The sequence below is a fragment of the Malaya genurostris genome, chromosome 3 (assembly GCF_030247185.1).
Source record: "Malaya genurostris strain Urasoe2022 chromosome 3, Malgen_1.1, whole genome shotgun sequence".
NCBI classification, from domain to species: Eukaryota; Metazoa; Arthropoda; class Insecta; order Diptera; family Culicidae; genus Malaya; species Malaya genurostris.
This window is the reverse complement of record NC_080572.1, coordinates 163,068,094-163,092,386: the sequence shown is the minus strand read 5'-3', so window position 1 is coordinate 163,092,386 and position 24,293 is coordinate 163,068,094. Positions and strand designations below refer to the sequence as shown.

Genomic DNA, 24,293 nt, shown 5'->3' with positions numbered 1-24,293 from the left:
ATTCCCGCTCTGAACAGCACCTCCAAACTATGGTAATATTTACTGCATACTTGACAATGCACTGAACAGAATCGGTGATGTTTCCCAACCAAGCACGCTTCACTCAAACCCTCACCATAAAGTCTCGAAAACATAGTTTTTGACCGACATCCAACCTTATGTTTCTCCATTTAGCGCATGCATTTTATTCATACGGAGAGCGCTAATCAGAGGGCTTGAGCTTGTAAAACAGTGTTTACGCTTGGCGTCTTGTTAACGTAGCCTAATCGTAATGAGACTAACTTGAATTCATTTTCTGGCAAGTTTAGGGATATTCCAAAACATCTGCTCTACCACTTTTTTCTGGATTCTGCACCCGCATTCGAGAAAGTCATCGACATTTTTTCGTATCTTTTCGCCCACCTTTCAATTCATCTCCTCGACGTTTTAATCATTTCAGCTGTTTAATTTCGATTTTAGTAATTTTAGCTGATATTTTCGGTAATTTTGCATGAGTGCTCAGTTCGTTGAACATACAACGAATTTTTCTATTTGTACTATAAAAAATCACACCTCATAACTTACCGAACAATGTAGATTTTCAAGTCAAAGCGATCTTTTGACATCGGCATATCTTTATTCACACATTCGTGCTACCTTTTAGTTAACCTCCCCTAAGAGCAAATTCAGCAGCTGCAAGATTCATATGGATGGTCTATAATATGGTGGTAATACCCTATTTCTTGAAAAAACAAAATATTGTTAAAGGTCAAAATATTTAAAATTCGATTAAAGATAGTGGTAGTAATGATCTCTGATTTCGAATCGCTCCGCGATGAGCTTTCTAGTTCCCTTCCAGAAACGATAATTTATATAAGATCAATTGATCAGGAGAATGTTGAGGATTGATAACATTTATGACTGATTGATCATTGATGTACTTATTAGAGATGATCAGATATGAAAATTCTGAAACCCGAACCTGACCCGTACTCAATCAAAAATAAAACTATTCGCAGTAAACCCGAATTGGTACTGAACCCGTCGATTTCGTTTTCGGGTTATAATACTTGATCGTCTTTATAAGAAATTGTTTAATCCTGAACCCCTTTAACACGTTGACTGCCACGACCATTCTCATACGACCAGAATATACGAGTTATCTCGTAGGTTGGCAGTCAACGTGTTAATAAACATTTCTACCCGAGCCCGAGTTTCAATACCTCATAATTCTTTTATGCACTGTTTATGCTATCTTCCGTTTGCTTTTCAGCAATGTCGTAAGTCTATAACCATTATATATTCCAACGATTCTATTACATTTTTTCAAAATTATACACCACTGATATCAATTACTGATTGCGAAAAGTATTGGTTTTCGTGGAAATAAGCATTTGAAATATTTGAGAAAACGGTTTTCTATTTAAGCATTTTGGAAAGTGAAAATCAGAAAAAATAAGAATATTGTACCGAGAGGCGTATCATCAGTAGAGTCGCCACGTTATTTTGCCGATTACTCGACTTTTAATCAACTAATACAATATCTTTGATTAGGCTCTATGAAGGAATACCTCTGTAATAGTGTCGCGAAACCTGGAAGAGAATGCACATATTCGCATTTTACCATGGAAGTAAATTTATCGAATAGAGGTAGTAGATCTCACTTTAACTACTAGTTTTCGCATATGAGATGACTAACCTATATCATAAAACAGTTTGACTTAAGACTTGTCTTAAGATTGTTCTCTAACAGAAAAATAACATTTTATTTACAATACACTGCAATACTATAGAGGAAAAAAATTTAAATCATATTGGATATAATAACTTAGAATTTTATTAGTATATTTATATTGCAGTAGAAGTAGAATTTGGGAAACATCATTGCATGCATTTTGTAGCTTTCTTTATATGATATCGATAAAAAAATACACATTGAAGAAATTCATTTTATGCACTGAATCTAAAATATTTTAGCAAATTGTACTACACCATTCGTTATTCGTTCGCAATGTTTTTTTTTCTTTTCATTTGATTGTATGTTGTGTACGCGCCTGCATTTCTGTGGTCCTGTTCTTTTTATGTTTGCCAATTATTATTCGAAAACAAATCATTGTTGCCAATGCTGTGATTTTGTTGCTAAACGCTCTCTGCTGCTTGCTGATATTGCCACGCTTTAGAGCGAATCGATAAAGAAACGATTGAGGAGTTAAATAATTTAATTGGTGAACTAGACCTATTTCAAAAGGAGCACGAGTTACGATTAGAAGAGCATCTGTTACCTTTACCTGAAAAAGGCGTCAATGGTAATGTATCGTCGAATAACAGTGATTCGAACGAAAGCGAACGTAACGATAAAGAGTCGATCTCAAGTTCGATGAACATTGAAGGACTGAGTTTATCATTAAACAGTACTAGTTTTGGAAATGATTATTCGTTCAACTACAGCGACAGTGACATCAACAAGGGCAACCAAAGAGGTAGTGATACGACTGAATACCCTAACACTGGATTTGAAAATCCTTCTTTCGTGCATCTGAATGAATCAGAAATTGTTGTAATGCGACAGAATGATTTCGGCAAAGTTGATCCGGAGAACTACTACAGTCAGAACATGAGCGAGGTGGTGGTTCTACGTTGCAAGGATGTTTCGAAAAGTGATTCAACACGCATTGAAGACGCAATCAGTGTCGAAAGTCAACAACGGCTCAGTTCGTTTAAACTAAATTCACGATCTGCTTCACCAGCGTTATCATCGTTCGGACTTTCTCGATCACCCACGCCATGCTTTTCGTTGCCGCCTAGTAACGCCACAACTCCCACGATGGCGTCACCACAACACACTTTACACAATAACAGTGGCAACAACAACTATGTGATAAATCAACAACAACAACATCCGCAGCAACATTTTGTCAATGGTAATCAGAAATGCTCGTTGATCTCAATGCCATCCGATGAACGCATTAATAGAATTAAGCCTGCAATCACACCTCGACCTGCATCGTTAACTGGTTTGTGTTTTGTTGTTTTTAATTTATTTGTATGTCGTCGTCATTTTAGACATTTTTTATTTAATTCGTGTTTTTAAACATCGTACTCATACTCATCTATTAGACGACAACTATTTCTAGTTTGAATATTTTAATGTAGATTAGAAAATTTGTTTTTATTTAATTTCAGTACTCTAAAATCATTGCAGCAAGCTTAGACTTCATTATTAATGTAGATAAGTTGAGGAAATACTAAAGATTCCATTCACTGTGAACTAGAATTGAACAAAAGTTTTATTAATCAGGCAAATTTTTCGGATTTACTAATGCAATACCAATATGAATTGGTGCGAAATGGGACTGCCATTTACACAAGAATCAGTAATAGCTTCATAAAAATGTGTTCTTGTTCTGTTGCTGGTTTAGAACTTAATAATTGAAATTGAGTAGTAAATTTATATTTAGGGATTGAATTCGATTTATTTTTGTTACATTTTTGATGATAATGAAAATATTATAAGGTTTTTGAACCTGTGCGATATAATTATAATTATTACCTGAGAAGTGATAACTACGATACAATAAGATAAATTTTCCCCCACAATGTGCAAAATAAATAAAATATTTCATTTTACAGGAGCTAGCCGGGTCGCTCGACGGTCCTCTGTAAATACTATAAAACCTCCACCTCCTGTTAGGAGAAGCTCCAGTGTGACACCAAACCCCAATATGGGAACTGTAAGTGCACAAAATTTGAGATATATTTAAATTTTCTAACTATCATGTTGTTTCCAGAGCTCGCCAAATTTATCTCAGCAAAGTCATGCTTATACTTCCTCAGAAAGTTTACCGCCTCCTCCTGCGTACCTGCTCGATAGTACTGCTGGAAACTCACCAAGTAAGTATAATTGTAGTAAATGTACATCAGCGATTCTCAACCTGTGATCCGTGGATAGCTATGGATTCACCAGAAAGAACGACTTAGCCGGAAGTGACCCGTTGGTATAATAATAATAATAATAATAATAATAATAAATCATGAGTGATTCCATTGATTTGATTATGTGCACTCTACACTTTCACTGCTGGATTACAGTAGAGACTAGCTAACTGAACCGAATATTGCTTATACTCATAGGTTCGGATACTATTTCACCAAACCTAGTGACGTTCCTTAATTTACTCCCTCAACAGCGTGATAAGAAAAGCCCATAAGCCAGCATAATGGCGTATCAGATGTATAACAGGAAATACGGCACTGCTCGCTGTTAATTTAGATTTCAATGATTATAATTGATTAATCATAGCATTAGGTTCTGGAACTGAAAGATCGATTAAGTAAAGCACTGTCACCTAATTTAACTAATATAAAAATTGTCAGCAGACGATCACAAAGCTTCACAGTTAACTTTTAGTGTTTTTTTTTGTTGGGTTGTGCGAAAAGCACATATTTTGTTTCCATTTTCTTAGCGTTTAAATGAACTTCCATCTCGCGCATAGCAGTTCAATTTAAACCGCTAGCTAAGTTTGCACTTTGGTTGGTTTTAAAGTCACTAAAAATATTTTTCGAATCGAATAATCTCAATTGAATTGAACCTGGATATATGAAGCGACTTAATATTCTTTATAGTTTCCTTATATTACATTTTGGTGAGGAAAGGGTTCCAATCAGCTTTACAGCCCTGTCCAAAATGTATGCCCACCCCGTTAATTTGTATCACGCCGAATTAGCGCCTGCGCGCCATATAAACGCCTCTTTCAATATGAGGAAATTATATTGTTACCCAACAGTTTTTATTATTTATTTATGTGAGTTTTCTTACCTTTGGTCATAGTTTATATTCTATTTTACCTCGATTCCAGTGGTTCTATTCATCTGTGTTTCGTAAGTGTCTTTTGTTGTCATTCTACTTTTTTTCCATTCCGTACTTTTGCTGACATGTTATTTTGTTTCCTTAAGTGTAAAAGTTACTTGTATGCAGTGATTTTTTATTCTTACCAAGAAGATCTAAGATAATGTAAATTAAAACATTTTCCAATTTTTCAGCTCCACATCCATAATATTTTCGTATTGTTTTTGCTAGTATTTAATTTCTTATTCCTTGTTTGTAAACTTTTTGTATATTGTTTGTTCATCCTGATTCATCATCCGATACCACAAAAAAAAGGATTAGTGTTTTTTAGTGACATATTTGTATTGCCGCTCATCATGGTTTAACGGATAAGAACTGAGGACATGCGTTTTTATTTAAATGATATTAACACTTGGTTTTATTAGTATTACTATGTCATGTTCACATTTCGTTATCTTCGGTTGATCCTTGACAGTGTTACCATTTTAACGATTACTCGACTTTCAATAAATGAATTGTGATAAAATCGAATAGAAAATTTTTGCCTCGTCTCTTTGAAACAATAGCGCATAAAAATAGTTCGGAAATGGTTCAATACTGCTGTTTTAGCGGCGCAAAATGCTCCAAAATTTTTGTTACTCTTGAAGTTAATCTATCAAACAGAGATAACAGATCTCAGATCTGACTAATGGATTTGAGATGAATGGGGACACCGATACCCAATTTTTAAATCTTCTACTGATCGATCGTTTGTCCTGAGCTGAAACGGTGGCCTTAATTACCGTTCTTGCATGCACTAACTATTAAATTTCACTCACCCATCAGGTCCCAAACGACACATCCTCACAATATAAACTGGATGAACATCGTTTGGCAGCTATTAGTGGTTTACTCATTGGTTCAGTCAATATTGTTTTATTCTATTCTACAATATTCTATCTCATTCCACAGTATTCCATGGTACACAAACCACCAATAAACGTCAAAGATGGACTCGATTCACCTTTCATTTGTTGTCATCGTGTGAAACCCAATTGGGATACGTTCACTCCACTTAATTTCCACTTCACACTGGTAATAGGTGCCGGTAGTATGAAAATAAAACATAAAAAAGAGCTCAGTTAAGCCCTACCGGCCTCTCCAACTTGATCAAATTGTAACGCTAATTGATTGTATGTGATGATGTTTGCAATACCGTCAAGCCCACCAACCAATGAGAGGGGATATATGAAGCGACTTAATATTCCTTATAGTTTCCTTATATTACAGTTTGGTGGAGAAAGGGTTCCAATCAGCTTTTTACAGCCTTGTCCAATACGTATTGCCCTTCCCGTTAATTTGCATCAGGCCGAAAAGCGCATGCGCGCCATATAAACGCCTCTTTCAATATGAGGAAATTACATTGTAACCCAGCATTTTTTAATAATGTTGATTTCCTTACCTTTAGTTTTGTGTTACCTTATCCCCCATTGTTCATTTCAACTGAGTTTCGTTGTATTTTTTCCTTCTACATTATTTCCACTCCGTCCTTTGATGATATGTTATTTTGTTCCTTGAATGTAAAAGTTAGTTGTATGCAATAATATTATTTTTCTTACCAACATTTCCAATATTAACTATATTAACCAATATTCCATTCCACTCTCTAATTCTCTAATTTTTCGCTTTTCTTCTTCCTTCCTTCCTTCTTTTTTTTATTCCCTTCTTGCTTCTTCCTTCCATTCTTTTCTCTCCTCTTGTTCTGTTGAGTTTTAGAAGCGCTTCTGCTTCATCCGGTTCTTTCTCTCATTGTCGGCGTGTCATGCAGCAAGATAGAGAAATCAAGGGTTAGTGTACTGTACATACATTATGTGTGTTTTACCAACTCAGAATGGTTCAACGGATAAGGAAATGTAAACATGTCGCTAACGCTCAGTGATATTTGACTATTACGAAGCATAATTTTACTCTTTAATTATTTAGCTATCACCCCTAGAACATGTTTCCATTTCATTATCTTCGATTGTTCATTATCTGTGTTTACCATAAACTCAGGCTTTTTGAGTAGCAAGTAAACCTAGACTCCCAATCGCAATGTATCACTATCAATTTAATATAACGGTAAAATGTATACACACAAAAACACATACATACACACACAGTTACACACATTCACACATGCATACATACCCACATGTATTCCACACGCAAGCATTACAACATTGAGTTACTATTTCTACTCTAATAGATCCTAACTAGAACTAGTGTACCAATAGTCATCTCATTAGTTACCCGGTGAACGACCAAAATGGTTAAAGCCGGGGTAAAATAAATGATAATAAAAAACATCTCATTAGTAGAGTCACCATGTTATTTTAGCGATCACTCGACTTTTAATAAATGAATTGTGATAAAACCGAATACAAAGTCTTTGCGTCTTCTCTAAAAAGCAATAACGCATAGTAGTAGCTCGGAAATTGTTCAATACTGCTGTTTTAGCAAAGCAAAATGTTCCAAATTTCATGTTACTTCTGAAGTTAATCTATCAAACAGAGATAACAGATGTCACTATAACAAATGGTTCTCGTATATGAAATGACTAATGGATTTGAGGTGAATGGGGGTACCGTTACCCAGTTTCTATCTCTTCTAATGGTCGATCGTTAATCCTGAGCTGAAACGGTGGCCTTTATTACCATTCTTGCATGCAGTTACTCTTACACTTCACTCACACATCATCCCACCCATCAAGTCCCAAACGATACATCCTCACAATACAAACTGGATGAACACCTATTGACAGCTATCAGTAGTTTGTCCATTGGTTAAGTCATTATTATTTCGTTCTACTCTACAATATTCTATCTCATTCCACAGTAATCCATTGTACACAAACCACCAATAAACGTCAAATATGGACTCGATTCACCGTTCACCTGTTGTCATCGTGTGAAACCCAATTGGGATACGTTCACTCAACTTAACTTCCACTTCACACTGGTAATAGGCACCGGTAGTATGAAAATAAAACATAAAAAGAGCTCAGTTAAGCCCTACATAAATGAATTGTGATGAAATCAAATACAAAATCTTTGCTTCATCTCTGATAAGCAATACCGCATAAAAGTAGTTCAGAAAATGTACGATATCGTTGTTATAGCGACGCGGAATACTCTTAACCTCATCTCACTCTCGAAGTCAATCTATCAAATAGACACAACATATCTCGCTCTAACCAATGATTTTCATATATGAAATGACTAATGGATTAGAGATGAATGGGGGTGCCGTCACCCAATTTCTATCTCTTTTATTGGTCGATCGTTAGTCCTGAGCTGAAACAATAGCCTTTATTACCGTTCTTGCATTCCACTTCACTTATACTTCACTCACATATCACCTCATCCATCAGATCCCACACGAGCACAACAAACCTCACAGAATAAACGTCAAAGATGAACTTAATTCACCATTCAACTATTCCGTTATCGTGTGAAACCTGACTGGGGTACGTTCATTTCGCTTAATTTCCTCTTCACATCGGTAATAAGGGCCGGTAGTATGAAAATGAAACATAAAAAAGAGCTCAGTTAAGCCCTACCGGCCTCTCCAACCCCGGATGTTGGAGCGTATTGCAATCAACATCTTGTTCAAATCGTTTCATGCCTCACTCAATAAACTCAAAACTTAAACTAAAAGTTATAACACATATTTATATTGAATTGTAACAATAATTAATCGTATCTGATGATGTTTGCAATACCGTCAAGCCCATCAACCACGGGAGGGTGAAGCGACTTAATATTATAACAATAATAAAAATAATTAGAATCAATTATTATCAAAGAATCAAGTTGTCAATTTTCTCATTCGCAAGCAATTTTTAAGCACTTAAACTCGAATAAGTTTCTTTTAATTTAGTACAGTATGCATGTATGTAGGTCGAATCTTGCTCTTCGGTTCCACTCGACAGTAACTTCAAATTTCATTACCAATTTAAATTCAACATACCGCTGTGTGATGCAACCAAAAGGTGGAGGGCGGCACCGTGTCGAGTGACACACGCGAAAAATTGCGAGAAACAGAAAATTTTTTTCCAACCGTATGATCCAAGAGATTAGATAATGAATTTTTCATTACTTGTCAAGCTTTCTACGAGACGGTTTATTCAAGAAGGGCGCGTCAAGTATTTTACAACTGTTCGAGCGAAATGTATCAGTAGCGGTCTACCAACACTTTTTCTCCTTGACTCCGATTGGCACAACACTTCATTGTCCAGTTCTAACTTTATTGATACCCTGATGCAATCACATAGTTCATATAATATTATGTAAAATATTATACTATATTACATTATATTATATTAACTATTAATATATATTATATAATATAATATGATTTCATAAAATTTAATATCTTATTTGATACGCAGTTTTTTACTTTCGCATTGAATTTTCATAAGCGTCTTTTCTTCATTTCACAGAAACCATTTCGTTGGATTTTTTTTTTTGCAAAATTGTGCTATTTTTCAAAAAACTAACCCCCCTAATATACTGGTTCCCAGAGAATTATTCTCCAGAATATAAAAAGCCAAGTACTAATGTCTAGAAAACAAAACTTTAGAATGTAAACTAATCCTGTTATATACCATTCCCTAGAAAACTATTTCCTAGGATTCATTTCCCTGATATAACATTTCCAAGAATAACGTTCACCGGAACAGATCTTTTACCAAAAACATCCACGATATGGTGCCATCGCCGAGTTGAAACAAGAACCCCGAATTGGATTTCCGGTCGGTAATGTTTCCAGCCAAAGCAATATCCGGTCAAGTTTGCACAGCTAGGGAAAGCAAACTGCCGATGAGACTTCGGAACTTCTCATTTGTAGTCAATATCTCATTCTCCTCCTTTTGCTGCACGTAGCCTGTGTTTACCTTCAATGCCTTAGCATCCTGCATTCCGAAACGACTGTCCAATTTTTTAATATACGCCTTATTACTCAAACAATACCTGTTTCACTGCTTCTCCTCTCGTATTCAGCCGATACGCTGAATATTTCCAAGTTCAGTAAGCTCGAATTCAGCTGCTAAACATCTGAAAATCTCATCGTATTCCTGTTCCCGATCAGAAGGGAATAGCAACCCAGTATCATAAGAACAGCATAATTTGTTATCATAGCATAACGAACTATTATATTGGTATTCATATATTTTGATTGAATTGCTATTAATAGTAAACCAATTGCTCGATCTGGTATAAGAGCTCGTTTAGTTCTTCTTTTGTTATTATCTAATCAAAAAGTATTATCTAATCAAAAAGTATGAGATTCCATTCGATTTAATGCGTTTTAACGCGGGATTATTAATCGGATAAAGATTAGATGAAATAAAAGGTTCACAGCATAGGTTTCGGTTTAGGGCATATAATAACGGCATTTAATTGGCTAGTAATACATGTAAACATATTTGGGTTTCCAATTATTTTGTATTGTTATTTTCATTTGATGTAACCTGCAGGAACACAAGGCATTTCATTTCAATCTAACTTTTTAACAAGAATAGCATCTGAAGAATGATACATTATTTATTAAAAGTTCTTTTTAATCAACTTGTGTTTGCTTTTTGCATATCGAAATGAATCTCATGTATTCACCGTTAGTTTCAACTTTCATACTAATACATTGCTTTAAAGAATCCGTAACTTTCATAATTCTAACTTCATCCGTGAAAGTATAGGAATACATATTAGGAAACAAACTAATAGTATCCAACTTTTGGCCAAGTATATAAATTATATTTGCTTGATCGCATAGAATAGCATGAATACGAAAAAAATTACTGTTGATCCAAATCCATGAATCATCATATTTGAGATCTGAGCAAGCAGCTTTTGTGCACAAATTTAAGCGATTGTAGTACAGTCTAGAATGATAGCTGAAATGACGTTGTGTTACATCATTATCGAAGAGGGTAGAATTATTCACAGTAAATATTTTTTGAGGATTATACTGAACTATAGAATGTTTCTTGAACCATATAGACTGAACCCACTGCTTAATGACCGAATCTTGAGGCACCCTGCTGTTTTGACAAAGTTTATTCAAGTAATATTTTTTTTCGATTTGAAGAACAGGTTTGTTGTTGCCACTGCAAAATTTTAATAGCATTCCGTTTCCTGAAAATGTTAAACAAAGATGGTTAATATTTAGTTACTGATGTTACATGTCTGTGTTACCTGATTCATAAGGAAACAATGATGAGTTATACAATGCTCCAAGATTTCGAACAGTTTCTGCTAAATGAGACATCAAATGAACGTTGTAAGTCATTCGTCCTATTCCATAAATAGCCTCAAATTGGCAACCAAAAAGTTTAAGCTTTTTATCGCACCAATTAATCATTTCCTCAGACAAATTTGGATCCAATAATAAAAATATTGTAGATGATAAAAGCATAATATGGTTCAATAAATGGTCAGGAAGAATTTTATATAAACTAGGATATATATAATGTAATAACATGGCTTCCCATTCGTTTGCTTTGAATTTTTTTACTTGATTCAATGAACGTGGATACCTCGGGAATGAGCTTGGAGGTCGGAAGGAGAGAAAACGTTTCTCAATATCTTTCATACGAAGTCCTACGTAAAATGGAGCTTTATGATTTTCACTTTCAGTTAGACTTGCCCATAACTGTTTCATAACCCCCAGAAGAACTGCGTGCATATAATCTGGAGGGTGACTTATTATGATATCGAATTCAGGCAGAGCCACGAAAACTGATTTATTTAATATTCCATGCACTTCTTGACCTGTAAATTGAACTTCATCCATCATTTTTCTAGTGGTCGCATCGTCACGTTTGGGATACCGTTGACTTGGATAATATCTTATTGGGCTTGCATCAGTAGCTTTTCCGGGATGCAGACACATTGTGCATCCGTAATCTCCATTATATTGCTTCATACACAAAACTTTACATCTTGCCACAGAATCCACGCAATTTTGTAGAAGACTGACTGTATAGTTTTGATTACCGATCGAGATACCTTTCTTTAGTATTCTTAATTCTATGCAAAAATATTTGTAGAGTAAATTAAGGTTGGGTTCTTCCTTTGATAACCAAAGTGCAGCAATTAAAAGGTTGTGTTTGTTGAATCTAAGTACTGGCGGGAGATTGTTAAGTGTAACGAAAACCGGGTAAAGTGTTTTTTTGTCGTACTCTTTCGAGACGCTGCACCATCAGTATTAGAACTTAACGTGAGATGTTTCTCCGGATGCTCTTTCATTAAACGCCTTGCTACGCGTCCTCGATTAATATCACAAATATTCTTATTTTCGATTTCCATGGAATGCTGCTCAATTTCCAGGCTATATTTTAGTACCATTTCACGAAGTTGTGGCTCAATAGGTATAGTTACGAAAAAATCATGTCCTTGTGATTTACAAATAGGGCATAATGTTCCTTTCTTGGGTAGGTTTGTTCCAAAATCATATTGACAGAATGTACAAAAATAAACACGTTTGGCATCATATGGGTTATTACGGAACTGAGACGCGAATGTTTCAAAATTTTCAGGGAAGCATTTTGTTCCACTAATAACATTTAGCATTTTCAATAAATCTTCTAGTGCATCTTGTGACAAGTTATGACGAACGTAGTAGTTCACAACCAAGAACAAAATTTCGGCTATAATTATATCCGAATTCACTCGAAATTGTGAATGATTCTTCTTCGAAAACACCTAAAAAAATAATCAAATTACCGAAAGTACTTTGAGCATACCATATTGACAAACATTAAAAAAATCATTCCAATCGTTAATGTTGCCTGATTCATCGATATTTTCACCATTGTGTTGTATTCCATTGGGTATTTCACTGTCAACTGTACTGTTTAACTCATCAGCATTTTGTGTCTCTATTCTCACAAATTGATTAAAAAGTTGAAATGAATCGTGGTTTAAATTATCTTCATCTTGCCGAATATTGGGATTCAACGATTGGTTGGCTGTTTCATTTGTCGACGCAAAAACACTCCTTGGCACTGCTGTCAGTTCTGGAGAGATTCGGTCTTCAAATTCGTTCAAATATACATGTTCTTTATCTAAATTGCCTTGTGACCGACGTGCCGGTTTTTTACGCTGAAAAATTTTAGTAAACTTATCATTCCGATTCTGTATATTTTGATCAAATGTAAAATTTCCATTCTGTATTTCGCTCGAGTTCCTTATAAAAACAACATTAGAAGAACGAATTGCTGAATGCAAATTTCGCATTCGATCGAAATAATATGAACTCGATCGGAATGCAAAATAATGGTGCAGGTACATGAATCTGTATTCTGTTTACCTTTGTTTCGTACTTCTTTCCAAGCATAGAAACCGACAAATAATCATAACGTCTTCTTCGAGACATCATATAAAAAGCAAATCAAATGTAAGCTAAAAAAATTGTTCACTTTACACAAACTTGTTTTCAAATCCCATACTTCATTTATTCAAAAAAAAAAAAGAATTGTGCCTATGCATGGTATTTAACCCACCAAGTAGAATGTACTGGTGATCACATAAGTCTTTTCTGAATGCGTTTTTAATTTTCTCACGAAATTCTATATGGCTTGCCTCGGAATAAAATGTGGCTCAGAGCTTTATTGCTGAATTACAAAGTGGTGTTTTCTGGTATGAAGTTTTCATTTATGTGTTCAAATATTTCCAACATGATAGAAATGAAATAAAAACTGTTATTGTATCTAGACGATGAGCCTGCAACGGCAGATGTTTACGCACTAACACAAAAATGTTATCACCAGTTCATTCTACACCGTGTATTTAACCTGCATCCAAAACCTACACTGAAATGAAAATCTTATTTATAATCATTAGATTTGTCATATGAATCATATGCAGAATATAATTTATAGAAGTTATATGCAAACTTATAATCTTTATTTAAAGTGTACGTTAAACCTAAATAGACGTTACCATAATGAAAGTTATAAGAATATCCCATATAATGTATATAAAAATACGATGAAACTTAACTCGTTACATAATTTATATTCATTGGATATGTCTTATGAATCGTACGCAGATGGTATTTCACAAAAGACATATGACAACTTATCACTTATGAATCTAAATGATGTTCAATAAATTTTGTATCTTCATAATCTTTATGATATTGATAAAAATACCATATACAAGTTATGCGAAAAGTCAATAAAACTTAAGCCAATATAATTTAATATTTAATATTTCATTCAATTTCGTTCAAGGATATGCCCTAACGGATTATGAAATAAATACCCGGTACGTCTCATCACTCTGTCTGTCCAGTAAGAGGATTTAACTTATTTAATTATAGTTTCGGGATCCTAATTCTCCTTCGCAAAACTAACGACTAGTATAGCTCAAATCCTCGATAAAAGAAGTAGTTTCCGATTCGTTGTGCATCTGATTCGTCTGGTAACAGTAAATATCCGATGAAATCAGCCAGTTCCAAAGAAGTAAGTGTAGTTGAAATATAACAATAAATTTTCATTATGAAACTCTTCACATGCGAAAAATATAACAATAGTTTGATAAGACAATTATTTTTATTGTTTTTGATTCCCTTAAGCACCATTTTCCCAGCATTTTTATTAATTTGAATCTTATATGTATAACTTATTCAATAAAATAGCAAGCATTTGATCTATTTAACTGATATATAGAACTGGGATGACCTCCACCAAAAATTATATATAAATGTTATGAAACTAGTCATATGGTATAGATACCTATCTATATTAATTCGAAGTGAATATAATATGCGCTTCATGAATTGTTTCAATGTATGTTGTGTGGATATCTAGTAATGGTTATAGGGCGCGCCAATAAATTTGACTCAGACTGGAAACTTCATTCGTTATATGAAAATCTTGTAAAAATAACGTTACGAAGAGTTTCATGTTTCATAAGATTATCTTGTATATTTAACATGATGTTGAATACACTTTGTAGCTATCAATTGAAATGCTAATAGTAAAAAATCATTAGAATATAATATAATGTGAAAATGAGAATTTAGCTCAGTGTATACCCATACAGTAAGGGTTGCCAGTCATGATAATAAAAAAAATTGGAAATCATGAATTGACTTTGGAATATAGTTTATAATTAAACGCTGGAAAAAATTTTGGAAAAAGATGAGTTTGGAAAAAATGCTTCTGCAAATTTTTCAATTTTTCATTCTAGCTATGAAACAAGTTATTTTAAGCTATGTATACCATGAAGGGGTAGTACAAATATATTTAATTTTATTTCATATCAGCTTGAAATAATCTCATAAAATGAGTTGGATAGTCATCCTTTGACAGCCATCACTAATTTACTGGCATGCTCATTCTTATTTGAAAACATTAATGTGAAAAACTACCAAGTTTTGAAAATTTTTAATAGCGATATCAACCTATAGAACCTAACTAGGTTGATGATGGATTGAATATTTCCTGTCTTTAAGCCCAGTTTTAACTATTACAGTCGTTCACTGTAGGGAAAAGTTTTCTAGGTCCTTTACTGTGACATGGCAGATGACATAATGAGCTGGTTGTCAAAATTCACATTTATTAGAGATTTTCATATGTATTATTTGTAAGAACGTACTACAATATTTAAAAAATCACAAATGCTCTATCTTTAGAATGTTGTCAACAAATGAGTAATACTCAATGTATGCCTCGCAAAATTTATAATTAAATTTTGAAAATTTTTCGAATTTCCTGGAGCCAAAAGCGGTCTTCAAGTTCTTATAGCAACCCTTTTTCAATTACACCAGAGATGCCAGATATTTTCATAGAAAATCTGTATTACCCAAAATGAAAAATATGTATTTATCTGTATCCACTATAGAATCGAAATATTTTTAATAAAAATTTGTTGAGGTAATGTTATTCCTAAAATTTATGGTTTTATAATGAGAAAATGAATGAGTGCTCAATATTCATATCATTCTACAACGACGACATTAAATGCTTTCAAATTTTCATCACCAATCGGAATCAACAAAACATAATTTCAATTTCGTATACTTTCAAAATATTGGCTTGATGAGTTGATGTAGGATCTCAGCGCTCAACTTAAACTATCAACACCATTTAAAGATTTTTAGATCAATTTGTGATTCGTCGATTGATTACAAAACTCTCATCTCGTCACTACTACCAAAGAGAGGTCAGACGAACGAAATTATTTTATTCTTTCCTTTTTTTTGTTGAAAAATCTTTATGAATCTGTATTAAGTTTAAAAAACCTGTACAAAATCTGTATTCTGTATGAAATCTGTATGTGCATGTAAAAATTTGTATAATACAGATAAATCTGTATAAATGGCATCTCTGCTTGCGGGTGGAAACCCTTTTTCTAAATAATCAAGACAACAAATGTAGAGGTGTACATAGGTGAAAAGTATAAAAAAATATTTGTTTGTTTATTTCGTATTCTTTTCTATAATCAATATTATCATTATTGCTATTACTATCATTGTCATTATCATTATCAGTATTATTACTATTTCCATTGTTATTATTTTTTGAATTCCCTTGTCTTAAAAATACCACGAAAAGAGAAAAGGAGTATACTGTCAAACGTAATAGAAATTGTAACTGTACACATATCTGTATAAAATGTTCGAAACGACGTATGTAACATTGAGAGATTCTCTTTGTTCACTTTCTCTTTCGATTATTGCAAATGATTCCTGCTTTTTTCGGTAATTTCTCCAGAGCAGATTAAAAGATGATAGCTTTAGTAAATATTATCGGTAAATAATTGGAGAGAAGGATTGCTAAGAGTGCCGTAATAATCAAAAGAGAAAGTAAACAAAGAGAATCTCTCATTGTTACATACGTCGTTTTGAACATTTTATACAGATATTTAAATAATTCGCGAGATTGTTTATAGCTTTACAAATGACAAATGTGTCCACCTCTACTAAATATCTTGAGCTAGCAAGTCCAAATCAGTATCACTCAGATGTAAAAAAAGAACTGGCATTCCTGATTTCATAAAAACTGTTGTTCCAGCCTTATGGCGTGCGCGTTTTTCTTTTGTGACTCAATTTGTGGTGAAAATGGGGAAAACACGGAAAACCAATTCCCAAAAGTTGATGTTGAGAATGGCCAACACTGTGAATATGGGATTTGTGAAAGAAAATGTAAGTATTTAATGAAATTTGATGGATTATATTCACATATCATGCAACATAACCTAACAAAAGTTTTCTTCTAGGTTACGGTGAACAAGCCAGAAGAAAATAAAACATTGGGTATGAAGCGTACGAGACATCAACTGCGAAAGGTAACACGAAATACAAAAATATTAAAGACGACCATGCATGAAGAAATTAAAAACATTGGTTCTGATTCGGAAGAAGAATGCGTCCAGGAGATCGCTGTGGACAACACTAGACAGGATTTGGAGAAACAAGATGAGCTAATTCAATTAGCGGACTCCAGTGAAGCTGAAAAAGGTCAATCGAGTGCAGTGTCCGATGTAAATCCTACCGCAGCAATCATCGCAAAATTATTGGACAAAATCACGAACCTTGAGGACGATAACCTGAAGTTGCGGAATCTAAACATGAAGCTGCAAACAGCATTAATTGACAAACCCGGAGAAGTTTCTTTTAAAGAGATTCCTGGGTACCCCGATAGAACGTGGCTTCTAAAAGTGTCGCAAGCTGCGGAGGATTCTGATTATTTATTCGTAAAAGAGCTGGTGTTCTATTTGTGGCCGAATGGTATGAGCAATACCACCGTTTCCGGAAAGAAATCGAATAATCCAAGCGGAAAGCGTAAACCGAGTTTGAATGAAGCTTCTCAAGTCAATGAAGCGTGTAATCCGGAGAAACTGGATCCAGAAAAGGTTGAGTACATAAAAGGTAAATAATTATTTATATTTTGATTTTTTTTTTCATATAAATTGTATTTGCAGATCGACTTTTCGAACGCAGAACTTTTTTAAAAGATTCTCCAGGAACAGCTATCAAAGTTGCAAGAAAAGTGGCAAAGTTCATAGCGATTGTGGTGGCCAACAATCCAAATCTTCGGCGGGCTACTTGATTATTGATCTGTTGTTTTCTTAACCTTGAGGTATTTCGCCTAGATGGTGAAAATTAAAATGGTGGGTATATATTTTTTAATAATCCTTTTCTCTTTGTATAAAATTTCATGTTTGTTTTTTCAGGTATGCTCTTTCAATTGGGTTTCTGGATTTATTTATTTGATCATTTATTATTAAAAATCAACAGACTCAGTATGTCCTAATGGTTGTTTCGAGTGTAAAGAAATTTTGAAGAATAATGACTGCATTCTTGTTAAAAGTTAAACAAAGATAAATAAATTTAAAGCTTTTTTAAAAACCATGCAATTTGACTATAAATTTGGAAGAAATGAAAGAGAATATCCAAATTTGCTATTCAGCTATAGAATACCTAATTCGGCTATTTAATCCAAAAGCAAATTAAATGCTTATTTTGCTATTCCACCGCAAAATTTCATTTGGTGTTACTTTGCTATTTTAAATAACTGAATTAGATATTGTTTTACTCTTGGGCGGCTTTATTTTTGGTATTTTGTTTTGCTATTTTAGCTCCTAATTCAACCTAACGAATATCAAATACAGCTATTCTGGTATTCCAAAAAAGAATAGCCGAAATTGGTATTCATTAACTCTTCTCTTGTGATCGGGTTGGCTCTTACTGGCGACTAGCTTATCGTCGACATACAACAAAATAAATGACGATTTATCACCAGGATGATGCACTTACAAACTCGGTTCAGCATCAGACGGCAATCAATCAATCATTCAGTGCCACATTCTCGCTGATTGTCAAGGGCCATAAATCCTTTTCTTCAATAAGCAAACTGTGTTGCCCTTTGAAGTTGTTACACCCGGTGAAACTTTCATGAAAATCTGTTCGTTCAGCTCGCTGTTTAAGTACGCGGTCTCAACGACATCCAATTTTACATCCAGATGCAGTAAAATTCACTTCAGCTCCTTTCTTTATCAGGCCGGATATCAAATTGGCCTTCAAGTCCGGTACGTAAAGGACTTGTGTCAGCGACACTTGTTTCAGACCTTGTCCTTTTACTACACAAGAGATCTGGCAGGTTCCTTCACCCACAACCGAACACTTTCGACCATCAGCTACAACAACAACACTGGGTGTATCCAAACTTCTTTTATTTACGCTTTCGAAATAGTCACCATTTGCACAAATATGCCATGATGACCCGGAATCAATCGTCCAATCATTGAGCGGATCATTAGTAGCAAACGCAAAAGCTTCCGCTTCTATTGCTGATGTTGCCACTTTTGCCAGAGCACTTTTAGAATGGTTCAGATAATCACGATTTTTTTCGTTTAGATTCGTCATTATTCTGCAATGCTTTTTTTTTGTCCGGTCTTTGGCAATTGTGACAAACTGTGACCTTTTTCTTAGAGGTTTTATCGTACTCTTTCAACGCTTTCTCGGTTTTTTATCCCTTTTTCGCTTTAACACTTCGTCCATTACCTTTTGCTTCACTAGCTCCAGTGTAATTTCATTTTCATTCCGACAATCCAAAGCAGTTGTCAAAGTACTGAAGGACATCGGAAAACTGCGTAGGACCATCATCACTTCCAGCTCTCTGCCAAGATTTGTTCCAGCTTTTGAACTTTTCAAACAACTGTTCCATTTCATATGCCGTTCGATTTTTTCTCCATCGCTGTAACGCATGTAACAAAGCCAATAGAAAAATGCCCACTTTTGCTGAGAGTGTCACTTTCTCATGATGACGTTGTAAATTTTCCCATGCTTCTTTCGCCGATGCGGTGTTCCGAATGAGTTCATACTGGGTCTCCTCCAGCAACTAACCGATCGTCGCTCTTGCCTTTTGATCGCCAGCTTGCAGAAACTTCCGCAGCATTTTCAGGAACATCACCCGACACAGCTCTCTCTACTGACGCAACTCCTGGGTTTACATATTTCCACAGGTCCTCCCTCACCAGCAGCAACTCGACGGTGAATTTCCAGCTGTCATAGTTTTGATTATTCAGCTTCACAATTCCAAGGCGGTTCATTTCGACAAGCAGCAGCAAAAAATAAAACTTTCCAAGGATCAAGAGTAAACCAAGTTAACTTGTGTTGATAATTTGTGTATTACGTACATTTTATTTGGTACGTATGTCATAGATCTATGTATTCATATATGCAGGTAAGCCTGACTTTTTGGATGAAATATCAGTTTTGATCAATTTTTCACCAACGTTTGATGGAATTGCTTATATTTTATGAATGTAGGTTTTAATTCCCTAAAAAAAGTTGGCTACATTGTTTCAATACATCTGTATTAGATCGCGCTACACAAAATTAAACAAAACTAAATCTTTTCTGCTTAAAAAGTAGTTGTCCAGAAAAATAAATAGTTATACGACAACCTTCCATATCCATCGCGTGTTAAATTATAGGTTCCTATTTTGTGGGATTACTAATAGAAGCTACGTGAATCTTTATTTCGCGATAACTTCTGCAAGAGTAAATCCATATATAAATGTGTTCGTTGCTAATAAAAAGTGTTAGTGGAAGTAACCTGAAATTTAAATAATTTTTCTCGCGCAGTTTTCAGAAAAACGGAAGGGTTTTAGACTAAAATTTTCGCTTTTCTTGAATTGCAACTCTAAGCAGAATGAATTGATTTGTTTATTTTTCTACCATATGGAAGATTTATTGATTAAAATCAGAAAACAAACGCCGAAATTTGTTTTTACGCACACATTGTTGACATTATTCATACGCTTGCAAAGAGTTTTGCTCCTTGATAAACTGTACCCATTTTCTGGGCCCAAAACCTGACGGAGTTAAATAAATGGAAACGTGTTTTCAGGTTAATAGTATAAAGAGTAATGAAGTTTATTGCATCAAAGGTTATGCATGTGTGTTTGTGTATATTATTTTAGAGGAAGTACAAGCTAGTTTTACTATTAAATATTACCATACTGTGTGGTTGTCATTCTGCGAATACGTGTTGCAGTTACATTGTAATTCACGCACCACCAATTATTTGTAATTCTCGAGGTAATACAGCAAATTTCAAGTTCCGTCGATCTGACAAAGTTGACTTGATGAAAATAATCTAACAGAATCTTTTGACGATAATTCGTTTCAGGTCATTGAAAATGATCGTGGTTTTAAATCATTGTGTAATCAATATATACATGCCATAAGCATAACCAGGTGAAAAAAAAAATTCAACACATTCGTGCGAAAAAAAAATCGGAAGCGGCGGCCTCTCGCAAGCAAACCTGTAATCCACTCGTTTGCCCGGTCTACTCAAAGCTAGTTGTTATGCCTTAGTTGAATCGGAATCCCATTTACGAAACCGCAATACTTTGTCAACAAAAATTTGATTTCATTGCGAGGACTGGGCAACCTCCCAAAGGGACGTAGTCTAAGTCTTCAATGACTTATCGAAAGCAACCTTTATGCTAAATGATCGTATGCAATACCTAATGACCGTCAACGAAACGGGATGTATTCTTCGAGTCTGGGTTGCGGTACATTCTTACATTCCTGTTTTTTTTCTGTGTATTAGTACTTTATGGAAAATAAGCTTCGGCTATTTATATTCTGAAGAATGCTTCTCTGGGAGCCAGTATGTAAGTGGGTTTATTTTTCTGGAATATAGTTCATTCTGGGAAATGGTTTATTCTGCAAAATAATTTCCAACGAAATGGTTTTCGGGGTAATGTTATAGAATCCATCAATACTTTTTTTTAATAACTATTTATTGGAATATGAGTTAAAATTAAATTATTAAGATTTAAATAGGGTGTTCAGCCACAAGTGGTGACTTTTCAGCCCTATTATATATATGATTTGGTTGTTACCATGAGGACATCATTTGCTTCCGCAATTCTGAGATTTTTGTGTAGGGAAAATTCTAAACCTACTTGTATTGTCCATCAATACTTTTATTTTTACATTACGTGTGAGCATTACACGTCGTGTTAGTGACTTTTTTAAACTTGCATTTTGAAGAATCCGATACTTTTGGCGGAAAATGAAGAAAATTCGAATAATTCTTTATGATGATGTGTCCCTGGATTGCAATGACCTATGGTAAAATGGTCCGAAATTTGATTCGAAATTCATTGTGATTTCCAAATCAGATGAAATAATCGATTCCAGGCAAATGCATTTAATTAAGAATCCATTTGGAACTCACAACGTCCATCAAATTTTATACCGAACAAACATTATGCCAAACGGTATCATGCCAAACTGGGTGATCCGGATAAATTAATATACTCAATGATGAAGTAAGTTCGCGATTGACTCAAAATCGAAAAAAAACAATAGGAATCACGCTGAATAGGTTCGAAAGTTAGGTAAAAAATCTTTTGTCTCCACACGCTCGGTGGTTTATCCTGTTATAGTTTTGTTAAGAACTTAGTTATAACTTAAATCCGCTGATTCTGATGATTTCGTTAATCGTTGAGATTATCATAAAAGTAATTGATAGTTATGAAACTAGATGCAATTTGTTATATGTGATACTTCATGAAAATTAATTAAATCGAGCAAATTAATAGTAATAAGGAAATGCTAATGTTATTCTAATAAGGAAAGATAATGTAGAAGCATTGAAATGTTTTCGGAACATCCGAGACTATTCAAAAGTAAAGCTAAACAATCCAAAAATATTTTAAAAGAATATGCTGTTCTGAAAAAGTTGAGAATCGCTGATGTATCATTTTTTGTTACAATCGTTGTAACTATAACTTGTAGTTCCAGGAAACGTAGCAGGAACAGTGAAAGCTTTAAATGAAATCCGACACAAGCCAGCAAGTCCTAGTGTCCTTCGACGCGCTCACCAAAACCTATCAAATCAACAACAACCATTATCCGTAAGTTAAGCAATCAGTTATATTACCTTACTTTGTATCCATTATACAAAATTAATTGTGATTATTTTCAATTCCTAACCTGCATTATTTAACACCTTGTTTGAAATTGGCTTGTTGCGAATGTGACCCTTAAAACACACAGCAATATTCCACCAACGTATACAATACTAGCCCGCCCAAAAATGAACCCTGTAGATATGCTTCGCCGTCTAATACGCAGCACCTTCCGCTAAACACTGCTAATTCTGTTGGTGATAGCCCTAACTTGGTATGCTTGTGTAAAAAATAGCACATTGCACCATTTAACTATTCTCATTTTTTTTCTTTGCTTTATATAGTCTGCAAATCGCGCTTCGAAATCGAGCCATCACCAACAAGGCATTTATGCACAACCGAAGCAGATAACGACAATGTCCAGTTTCCGAACAACTAGTCCAGGTATGTTTTATTTTCTATAACCAATTTTGTTCCTACGACGAGACGATTGTAGCTATTTCTGTATATTTGGTTGACATTTTCTTGGTTCGGTATACTTACTAGGTCCGCAAAAACAAAATAGTGGATTTTTGGCTCAGCTCAATGCTAGAATCACTCCCAGTAAGACTCAACAGCAACAGTCGTCGCCCCAGCACTATCAATCGCAGCAGCAATCTTACACTTATACGACTGCTCCGTCGAATGAACCAGTATATCATAGAAGTAGTCCTGCAGATCAACGTTCTTCCTACAACATCAGTAATCAGCAACAGCAAACTTCGCAGGGAATCTACTCAACATCTCCGCAGCAAACGTCAGCGCACCAGCAACAATCACAGTACTACTACCATCAACAAGTGCAGTCACATCAACAACATTCAACGTCGAACAGTCAAAGAGACGGTAAAGCCCAAATTTATTCATCCGCCCCTTCCCAAAACCAGCAACCACATCACCATCATAGTAAGCAGCAACAGACCCTCCAACAGCCGCAAACAAAGACGCAGTTCTATTACCAGCAAACACAACCGCAGCAAACTTTTGCTACTCAGAATATTTACGTGTCTACCAATCCATTCGCAACAGCCAGTCCGGTTCACTCTAGCTACTCACCTTCGTCTTTCGGTAAATCTCCACGCGATGGCCATGATTCTGGTCATGGGGGCGGTACCCACAGCCGATCAAGTAATTTTTCTTTCATTTCAAAAATGTGCTGCTTAATTTTGTGAATTGCTAATTTTGTTTCCGTTTTATCGTTTTCTTTAATATTTGCGTGCGAGTAATTTGTTTGACAGTTGTATTTTCAGTGTGTTGTATTGTTGAAGTAATATAGCCGGAAGGCATTTGGTTTTTAGCGCTGCACTACATCAATGTAGCACCTACAACACTCACTTGAATTAGGGTGTTATCAAGGCATCTTTTTCTTTCAATCCATGTTTACCTTCTTATGACTTCGAAGAACTTATTCCATTGCATAGAATGAAAATGCCAGTTGGAACAAAAAAGTAGATGTTTCAGCAAACTTGTCATGATAGTCTTGGAAGTTCAAAACAATTAAATTAAATCCTATTTAAAAAAGGAAC

General features: G+C 34.6%; 3 protein-coding genes across 19 annotated transcripts in view; 2 read left to right on the top strand and 1 right to left on the bottom strand.

The window, feature by feature from the left end:
* Window positions 1–24,293, top strand: part of LOC131437922 (putative uncharacterized protein DDB_G0289263) — a 109,030-nt gene that overhangs the window by 73,722 nt on the left and 11,015 nt on the right. For 9 of the 16 annotated variants that reach the window (XM_058607599.1, XM_058607610.1, XM_058607597.1 and 6 more), the window contains 7 exons: window positions 2,160–2,993; window positions 3,610–3,710; window positions 3,768–3,870; window positions 22,616–22,734; window positions 22,877–23,002; window positions 23,073–23,172; window positions 23,275–23,895. In XM_058607599.1, coding sequence (XP_058463582.1) covers window positions 2,160–2,993; window positions 3,610–3,710; window positions 3,768–3,870; window positions 22,616–22,734; window positions 22,877–23,002; window positions 23,073–23,172; window positions 23,275–23,895 — 2,004 coding nt within the window. The remainder of the gene's footprint in view (window positions 1–2,159; window positions 2,994–3,609; window positions 3,711–3,767; window positions 3,871–22,615; window positions 22,735–22,876; window positions 23,003–23,072; window positions 23,173–23,274; window positions 23,896–24,293) is intronic. The other 7 variants (XM_058607601.1, XM_058607600.1, XM_058607604.1 and 4 more) reach the window with 7 other exon arrangements.
* LOC131437923 (uncharacterized) lies at window positions 10,213–13,335 on the bottom strand. 2 transcript variants are annotated; one of them, XM_058607614.1, is made up of 4 exons: window positions 13,157–13,335; window positions 12,604–12,948; window positions 11,041–12,549; window positions 10,213–10,980 (listed from the first exon to the last, which is right to left on the bottom strand). In XM_058607614.1, exons 1-3 carry the CDS (start codon window positions 13,223–13,225, stop codon window positions 11,941–11,943), a joined length of 1,023 nt encoding a protein of 340 aa, XP_058463597.1. In that variant the 5' UTR covers window positions 13,226–13,335; the 3' UTR covers window positions 10,213–10,980; window positions 11,041–11,940. The 2 variants fall into 2 exon arrangements, with proteins under 2 accessions (XP_058463597.1, XP_058463596.1); XM_058607613.1 differs by having other exon boundaries at window positions 13,157–13,331.
* On the top strand, window positions 16,494–18,327 carry LOC131437924 (uncharacterized). Its single transcript, XM_058607615.1, has 4 exons — window positions 16,494–16,999; window positions 17,074–17,725; window positions 17,779–17,967; window positions 18,031–18,327. The coding sequence occupies exons 1-3, from the start codon at window positions 16,916–16,918 to the stop codon at window positions 17,904–17,906; spliced, it is 864 nt and encodes a 287-aa protein (XP_058463598.1). The 5' UTR covers window positions 16,494–16,915; the 3' UTR covers window positions 17,907–17,967; window positions 18,031–18,327.

Bases quoted from the DNA above. Each gene is read 5' to 3' on its own strand.
- LOC131437923 (XM_058607613.1), bottom strand. From the start codon at position 11,770: ATGAAGCAATATAATGGAGATTACGGATGCACAATGTGTCTGCATCCC. The intron at 10,981-11,040 runs GTAACACAGACA...TAACATTTTCAG, and splicing joins ATTGTTTCCTTATGAATCAG to GAAACGGAATGCTATTAAAA.
- LOC131437924 (XM_058607615.1), top strand. From the start codon at position 16,916: ATGGGGAAAACACGGAAAACCAATTCCCAAAAGTTGATGTTGAGAATG. The intron at 17,000-17,073 runs GTAAGTATTTAA...GTTTTCTTCTAG, and splicing joins TGGGATTTGTGAAAGAAAAT to GTTACGGTGAACAAGCCAGA. The intron at 17,726-17,778 runs GTAAATAATTAT...TTGTATTTGCAG, and splicing joins AAAGGTTGAGTACATAAAAG to ATCGACTTTTCGAACGCAGA.